Source organism: Lolium perenne, chromosome 1, assembly GCF_019359855.2.
Source record: "Lolium perenne isolate Kyuss_39 chromosome 1, Kyuss_2.0, whole genome shotgun sequence".
In the NCBI taxonomy this organism is placed as follows: domain Eukaryota; kingdom Viridiplantae; phylum Streptophyta; class Magnoliopsida; order Poales; family Poaceae; genus Lolium; species Lolium perenne.
In genome coordinates, this window is record NC_067244.2 from 163,401,884 (window position 1) to 163,410,136 (window position 8,253).

At 47.5% G+C, this 8,253-nt stretch overlaps 1 protein-coding gene across 2 annotated transcripts; it reads right to left on the reverse strand.

Annotated features, from left to right (window-relative positions):
• Nucleotides 1-3,597: 3,597 nt before the first annotated feature.
• Nucleotides 3,598-7,776, reverse strand: LOC127310850 (uncharacterized). Of its 2 annotated transcripts, none has more exons than XM_051341490.2 (6): nt 7,519-7,776; nt 6,339-7,217; nt 6,197-6,249; nt 4,752-4,883; nt 4,367-4,528; nt 3,598-4,271 (listed from the first exon to the last, which is right to left on the reverse strand). In XM_051341490.2, the coding sequence occupies exons 2-6, from the start codon at nt 7,123-7,125 to the stop codon at nt 3,936-3,938; spliced, it is 1,470 nt and encodes a 489-aa protein (XP_051197450.1). In that variant the 5' UTR covers nt 7,126-7,217; nt 7,519-7,776; the 3' UTR covers nt 3,598-3,935. The 2 variants fall into 2 exon arrangements, with proteins under 2 accessions (XP_051197450.1, XP_051197444.1); XM_051341484.2 differs by having other exon boundaries at nt 7,514-7,776.
• Between the last annotated feature and the right edge of the window lie 477 nt (nt 7,777-8,253).

Here is an 8,253-nt window from a genome sequence, read left to right on the forward strand (position 1 = left end):
ACCAATTGAAAGTATAGAGATGGTAAACCTAGAGGGGGGGTGAATAGGTTTCTACAAATTTTAATTCTTTCTTTGCAATATTAGGCTTTGCGGAATATAAAGATGAGCCTAATGCAAACTAGGTGAAGCAACCTATATGAGGATACAACTAACTCAAGCACGAAGGCTCTCACAGGCAGTTAAATCACAAGTAAGGAGTTCGGTTAGAGATAACCGATAGCACGCGGAGACGAGGATGTATTCCCGTGTTCCCTTGCTTTGCAACAAGGTACGTCACGTTTGGAGGAGTGGAGATCCCACGAAGGATTCCCCGCGCCACGAAGGCTCACCCTATTCTCCGGAGCCTATCCCACGAAGGAATAGCTCACTCACTTGTGGTAGACTTTGAGGTAGCCTCCAAACCTTCACAATCTTGCCGGAGCAAATCCACGGCCGGATGCTTGGGACTCCTCTAGCCTACCTAGGGTTTCCAAGGAACCCTAGGAAGCAAGCTTCTCAATGAATACAAGGGGGAATGAGATTTGGCTTGGTAGAACGGTAGATCGGGTCCTCCTCTAATGATTCCCCGGAGGGATTTGAGTTTGGGTGGAGGAGGAGGGAGATCTGAGGCTTTTGGTGTTTCTAGCAATGGAGTAAGAGAGAGAGAGAGCTCAAGAACAGCTTGTAGTGTAGTGCCTAACTGTTCAGAGGTAGGAGAAGACATATTTATAGTGTTCTTCGAAATACGGCCGTTGGTCACTTGCCACATCAGCAGACTCTTCGAGAAACCCGGTCAACCGGATTTGGCGCCGGACAGGCCGGTCCACAGCCCGGTCGGGCCAAGACCCACGGGCCGGCCGGCCGGTTTCCAACCGGAGCTGGGACCGGGTCTTGACCGGGCAGGCTTCGAGCTTCTTGGATGGTGCCGGATGTCACAGCGCAGAGTCCGATTCTTGACCGGGCCGCTCGGTCGAGCGCCGGTCGAGCCGGGCCGTGGGCCGGAGCAGCCGGTTCGAAACCGGGCTGGTGACCGGACGCACGCCGGAGAGCTTCTCTTCTTTCTTTGGAACTTGCCGGATGGCACCGGTTACGTGTCCGGTTGGTGACCAAGACCGCCGGTGCTGGGGCCGGTCCGACCGGATCTGTGACCGGCCGAGCTCGGAAAAAACTAGCTGATTTTTCGTCGAATTGGGGGGGTCTCCCGTTGCCTTTTGTTCCATTGCTACACCATCATACCTCTTTGGCTAATACCTGAAAGTCATCTTGTAGGCATGTATTAGTCCAAATACTCTAGCACGGTGTCATAGATACCAAAATAATGGATAAGGGTAAAATACCCTTACACATCAGCATATTGCAAGCTAACAGCACCAATGCTATTTAATCCGTGCATTAAACTAGTAATCTGGTTGTTTGCACCAGCTCACATGAGCATTTTTTGCAAAGACATCTGCCATAAAGTTAAAAAGAATGGGGGAGGCAGGGTCACCCTGTCTCACCCATCTCCATGTCATGAAAAACTTATTGTTCTCATCATGTAAGCTCGCCCCCATAGAGCCTTTGTCTTGAATAGTTTTCAAAATGTTAAGCCACTTCGAGCTAAAGCCCCTTTTTCTTAACATGTCAAACAAAAACTATCTATTGACTCTATCATAGGCTTTCTCATAATCAAGTTTAAAAATAAAGCTAGATTGATCACTATGTGCAACATCATGAATAATTTCATGTGCGCATGCAACACTCTCTAGTATATACCTTCGTTTAATAAAAGTTGTTTGGTTAGGAGCCTCACTAACCACACCCAACCTATTGGTTGCACATTTCGAAAAGATTTAAAACTCCACTTAGTCAATGCAATAGGCCTGAACTTCTGTATAGTTACAACATCAGCCTCTTTTGAAATCAAAGTCAAAAGCGAAAAGTTAAACCGAAATAAATCCAACTCCCTTTATTCCAATCATTAACCATTGCTAATAAATCATTTTTTATCAAATCCCAAAAGTGCTGATAAAATAAAAAGGGAAAACCATCAGGGCCATGGGCTCCTTCAGCATAAGAGCCAAAGACAACATCCCTAATAACCTGCTCAGTAAAATCTGCATTCAACATATTATTATGCTCAGGTGTAACCATTTCGTCTTCATGCCATCTACCAAATCAATGTCTAGCCTATCTTCATAACCAAATAGTTATTTATAGTAGTCAACGACAATATCAAGCATACCTTTGTTATCTTCCACCATCCCATCAGGGCCTTCCAAACCAGTGATTTGCTTCTTCCTCCTTCTGTGATTGGATACAGCATGGAAAAAAAACAGTGTTACGATCACCTTCAAGAATTTTCCTTTCCCTCGACCTTTGTCTCACCGTAATCTCTTCATTCTTCCAATTTTTAGTTAAATAAGAAGAAATGTCTTTTATTCTTTTCTTAGAGTTAGAAAATAAAAGAGTAGATTCAGCACGAAGGTCCAATAAATCATTCTCCGCCACCAACTCTCTTTTAGTTCTATTTTGACTAGCCTCAAGATTAGCATTCCAACCCCTCATGCCTTTTCTTGTATTCCTAATTTTAAATTGCCATCTCTCGATGGCTTTTTTAAGAGGACAAGGAGCTAACGAGAACTTGGCCACTACTTGATCAAAACCCTCCACCTAGGGCCACCACTTTTTCAAACCTAAATTGTTTAACTTTTGGTGGTCTAATGGCACCAGTGTCAACAACCAAAAGTGTATGGTCACTCCCCACCCTTGGTTTAGCAGTAACATAACTAGAAGGAAACATACTATCCCAACAGGTCGATACAAAGACTCTGTCAAACAAAGCCATAACCATATTCTCTTGGTTATTACCCCAAGTGAACTTCCTAGTGGCATTTTAAATCTTCATGAGGCCAAATTTATTTATCCAATCATTAAACAAATCAGTCCAATGTTGATTTATATTTCCAGTGTTCTAATGAGATTAAAATCTCCTCCAACTAATGGTTGCCTATCCAATTAGCATACACATTATGCAGTTCATTTATAAAATCTAACTTATGTTCCCCATATGCAGAACCATACACTGAGATAATTCTCCACACTATTACATCCTTCTTATTTTCTTATCAAGACAGAGACAGAATAGATATGAATGACCCATCTTAAAACATCAAACGGGTCAACACTAACTCCAACAATAATACCCCCAACTGTATTATTAGCAGAAAGCCAATTCCAATTGTATTTATCACATGAGTCTAATTGTTGATAGGAGGTGAACTCCACATTTTTAGTTCTGAGAAACAAATAATATCATGACATGTCTCTCTAATGAGATCATGCACACGAACAAGCTTGTCAAGCCTATTCTGGAGACCTCAATCCATGGCCTCTCATTTTCATCTTGATCACTAATGAAACCACCTAAAATATTTGGTAGTGTTCAAAGATCAATTCGACTGAGCAGTAACCTTTTTTTTTTTTGCAGAGGTGTGAGCAGTAACCAGCACAGGCCACAGGAGCAATGACACACTTGCCAACAATATTGCATCTCGCACCACTGCAATGCAGCATTCATCTCAGAAATAGAACCAAGTGGCTGGAATGCCCCCATCAGACAACACAATCAGTGCCCAATGGCAAGCAAACATCCTAAAGTTCTTGAATTGAAATAAAAAAAACATCCTACAGAATTCATCATCCGCAGCAGAGAGCAATCAAACGACTAGCCTAAGCGGTAAAGATCTCAGAAGGCACCAGTACATGACGACGATAATAACTCACGTTAGTGACTGCGGCTTACAAGAGCCACAGCATTACAGACAGCAGCTAGATTAATCTTAGGAAAAAACAGCAGGTGAGATCATGATGAACCTAAATCTCCTAGCTAGCAGGTCGGCCAGAAAACTATCAGCTCCTCCTCTCCAGCCCAGCCAACAAATAAGGCTCTCTTCAAAGGCTGAGAATATGCGGCGTTAATTCGACATCATCTTCATGTCAGCGTCATGCCTGTTGTTGTTCTGATGGTGCGAGAGCGACCAGCCGCCAGATGCGTACGCAGGGGGCATGTGCTGCTGAGGGTGCGGCGGCTGCTGCTGCGGCTGCCCAGAGTGGTTGTAGGGCATCCCGCCCTGGTTCATGGGGCTGCCAGAGTCATCAGAAGATCCACTGGATGTGCCCTCAGAGGGAGGGCTGGCCACTGGAGCTGGCACATAGGTGGCCATCTGTGGAGGCGCGGACATTGGTTCAACCTTCCTTGGCTCAGCCGGCTTTGACTTCTTACCTTCCGCTATGAAACTAGCAACAACAACCTGATGACAAAGAACAAATGGCAGATATTCCAAGTCAGAGTTTCGAAATATTTGGACAGATTGAAGCTAAAACAGAAGAATACAACTAACAGAACCTGAACAGGTGTAGCAGCCGTTAGCTGCCCAGCTACACATCCACCAAGCACCCGGCCATCAGATCCTGCAAGTGCAACGCTCAATCCACCAGTCCTGCTACGAGTGTCACCATCCTCCGCAAGCAGGAAAGAACCAGAAAGAGAAATGATCTCGAAGCGGCCCTGCACCAGAATCATACATCAGAAAGTTAGCCTAGCAACATAGCCAGAAATCTCTATGGCTGTGAGCTTTGAATAATAGACTCAAGTAGCATTCCAGTTTTAGTACATCTACTTTTGGTCAATGTGTAAATTTTTAATGTTATGAAGAGATTATAGCATACTGGACAACGTATTATAGACATTGTTAACTACTCCTATTCCCCTGCACGAGATAATTGTGTACCTCATAAGTCACTAGTCCACCAGATGTAGCTGGCTGCCGAAGTGTCACGTTGCTTATTGCACCATTTGCTGAAAGAATGCAAACCGTGCGAGGTCCTTGCTGAGAGAAGGACATTATTTTTGAAGCAACATCCTGTCATAGAAAAAATATGGCATTTAGCAAAATAACACGAATTTTTGGAGACTGCGCAAATGAACAAGTAGGCTGCTGGCTATCTTAAGCATGAAGTATGGATATATTTAGATCACAGATATAAATTGCATGGTGCATTAGAGAAAAAGGTATGCGGAAGGTGGCTCATAAAAAAGAAACAACAAATACACACATATAAGGTACAATGAGTTGCTACAAAAAAAAATTACAGAAACTTAAGTGCAATCTGGCCTGTAAATGCAAAGCTCACCATTGTTCGAACAAGGATACTACACCTAACATAAGTACTCATTTAACACATCTTACAGTATTGACTTCTACCACCTAATACAGGTGAACTACCACAAAGAACAGTAGTTTGCATGCTTTGTGCCAGTTACACTAGGAGTAACCAAATTGAAAAATCCAATCTAAAAACACAGCAAAATATAACAGAGTAAAGCACTATATTATGTTGTTCAGTGCATTTGATTCAACCAAGTATAGTTGTACCCTAAATTTTTACTACCATTCAAAATGAACTTCTTGTGAAAGCACAACCTTGCCCTTGAGTTAAAGAAACTAGAAACAATATAAGCACAGCAGTGAACACAAATTACAGTCAATTTGCTTTATCAACAACATCTATTGTTTTCCCTTGATCAAGAATAGTTGTGCTTTAACATTTTACTACCATAGTAATAAATCACCTCACCTAAAGCGCAAAGTTTCCCTTAAGCTAAAAGAATTAGGAACAATAAGCAGTGCAGAGAAACCGGAAATACAGTCAATTTGCTCTATCAATATGGCCGATCGTTTCAGCTAGTCACCCTCTCTGATGACTGATGGTCCAGGCTCAACACTAGCAACAGACACAGGTGCCACCACTTGCTGGTGCGTGTAGTATCCAAAAGGCCAGAAGCTCATCTCCCATCGTTTCTTTCAATTCCTGGTTGACACTGACTGGTGGGGCCGGTCAACAGACAGCCCTGCCTGGAATCTGCCGGCCACCACACCACCACAGGCTGCCTGCCTCCGCACCGGCAGATCCTCCTCCCTCCCACGTTCCTATCCTAGGGCAAGGAACTCCAGCTACTCTCTAGTCAAAGGCTCAGATGAGACATAGATCCACTACAATTAGTGCAAGTAGGTGCACTGGGTAGGCCGGTAGAGCAGCATGATGCTGGCAAAATACTGAACCGGACGGATGCATGCATGGACGGGGAAGGAATAATCAAAGGAAAAAAAAGAAGAGCAGATGCAAGATTTGTGGGATTTTCTCCCAGATGCATGGGATGAGTGTCGGTTGCTACCTCGCCGGCCTTGACGGAGAGGATGTGCGGAGTGAAGGAGATGCCCCAAGAACCTGCAGAAAATGATGGGGAGCAAAGTCAGATTTACGATGCAATGAGGGACGGCGCTCATATGGATTAACAAGGGTGCCACGTTGATTACCCAGTGCTTCGAACTGCTTCTTCTTGCCGGAGCCAGGGGGCCGGCCACGGCGCTTGGCGTTGGGATCTGACGGGGGGCTGCTGATGGAGAATCCGTGCGGCTGCTGCTGCTGTCCGGGCGGCGGCGTGGGCGCGCCGCCGGAGGCGGAGGAGAGGGGCGCGAGCGCGAGGGCCATGCTCCCGTCTGGCGCGTACTTGCGCGGGCGGCCCCGCTTCTTGCGCATGAGCTCGCCCATCCCGAGCGCATTGGCGCCCGGCGGCGGGACCGTCGCGTAGGGCTGCGGCGCGTTGTAGAGCATGGGGCCCGGGGCATGGTGCTGCTGATGCGGGTGCTGCTGGTGATGCGGCTCCCCGGGCGGCTTGCCTACCATCTGGTCGAAGGAGAGGCGCATGCCGCTCCCCGGCATGGGCGCCGGCGGGGTCCCCGAGCCGGGCGCCGGCTGCTGCTGATGGTGTTGCGGCTGCTGGTGCTGGTGGTGGTGGGGCTGGTGGTGCGCGAACGGGAGCGGCTGCGGTGGCTGCTTGTGCGCGTGAGTCGGCGGCGGCGGCTGGGAGTGCGAGTGCGGCGGCGGTGCGTGCGAGTGCGCGTGCTGCGGCATGGAGGTGGGCGGCGGCTGTGGGTGCGCGTGCGGCGGCATCGAGGTGGGCGGCGGCTGTGGGTGCGCGTGCGGCGGCATCGAGGTGATCGGTTGTGGCGCCGGCTTAGCCTGCGAGACCGGAGCCGGCACGGGCGGCGCGGGGCTGGCGGCGGTGGCGGCGGGGAGCGGCGCGACGTCCTTGGCCTCCATTTGGCCCAGATCTAGTCCGGGCAGCAACGGCGTCCGCTTCTTCCGGCTGCTGCTGCGGTTTGAGCCTCTACTTCGGAGCGAGCGGTTCTCGTCTGAGGCCAAAGAAAAAAAAACAAGCAATCAGTCAGTCAGTCCCGATTCGAGTTTGACCGACCGAGGTGCTGCTTTTCTCCCTCCCTCAGCTGGGAAGGAGGCACACTGCAAATCAAGCCGAACGACCAAACCGAAAAAGACGATGGTGAAGAAGATAACAACAACATGGGAGGGATCGAGCAAGAAAACAATGTTTAGTTTAGAAAAAATAGGAGCAGATAAAGAGGAAGAGAACAAAAGGGAGTGAGAGGGAGATTTAGGTGGGAGTTAGGAGGGGCCGCGCGCGTGCACGCACCTGACCTAACGGGATGGATTAGATCGGCGGCGGCGACTTTACGCCTTGCTCTTCCTCAGCTTCTTCTTCTCGCCAGCAACGAACGCCACTCTCGCAGCTGGGTTCAGCTCAGTAGAAGGAGCTCACTCCCTCTTGTTCTGGTGCTGCGGTACTAGGTAGCTAGAGGGAGGAAGGAAAAGGAGGAGGGCGGCGAGGCGAAATTACGGGGAATGGAAATTACTAAAAAGTAAAGGTAATAAAGAAGGGAGAGAGAGAAAGGCGATTTGTTACGGGTACGCAGCTCACATGCAGGCGCTGCATTTCGGGTAGTAATAAAGGCGGGCGGGAGGGCGCGGTTGGGGAGCTACCACTGCTTTTTCTCCTCCTCTTTTTGGCTTGAAAATGGAAAATAATGTTTTGTTTTCTCCTTGGAACTCGTGAGACAAGTAGTCATAGCTACGTTTTCTTTTCTTTTTCTCATCTCATCTGATTTATTTAGAAAAAATAAAGGGGATGCTAGTACTAGAGGACAATTGAGACTAGTCCACTCTAGTACTCTACTAGTATTTATTTTTGGGGGTCCGCTCTGGTAGTAGTATTCGAAATTCAAAAGACACCATTGCTTGCATGCTTCGTTTACGCCACGTATTCACTCACATTACTCCTGCAAGAGAGTATTTAATTTGGCGGGGCGGTACTAGTGGCCGTATTGATGGCTAGTTAAAAAAAGGCCTCGTCTTTTTGGGCGTGCTTGGCGGGCA

Excerpts from the sequence above, each read along its gene's own strand:
- LOC127310850 (XM_051341490.2), bottom strand. The coding sequence starts at position 7,125 with ATGGAGGCCAAGGACGTCGCGCCGCTCCCCGCCGCCACCGCCGCCAGC. Across the intron at positions 4,884-6,196 it reads TCTCCGTCAAGGCCGGCGAG|GATGTTGCTTCAAAAATAAT; the intron begins GTAGCAACCGAC and ends TTTCTATGACAG. Across the intron at positions 4,272-4,366 it reads CGGCTGCTACACCTGTTCAG|GTTGTTGTTGCTAGTTTCAT; the intron begins GTTCTGTTAGTT and ends CTTTGTCATCAG.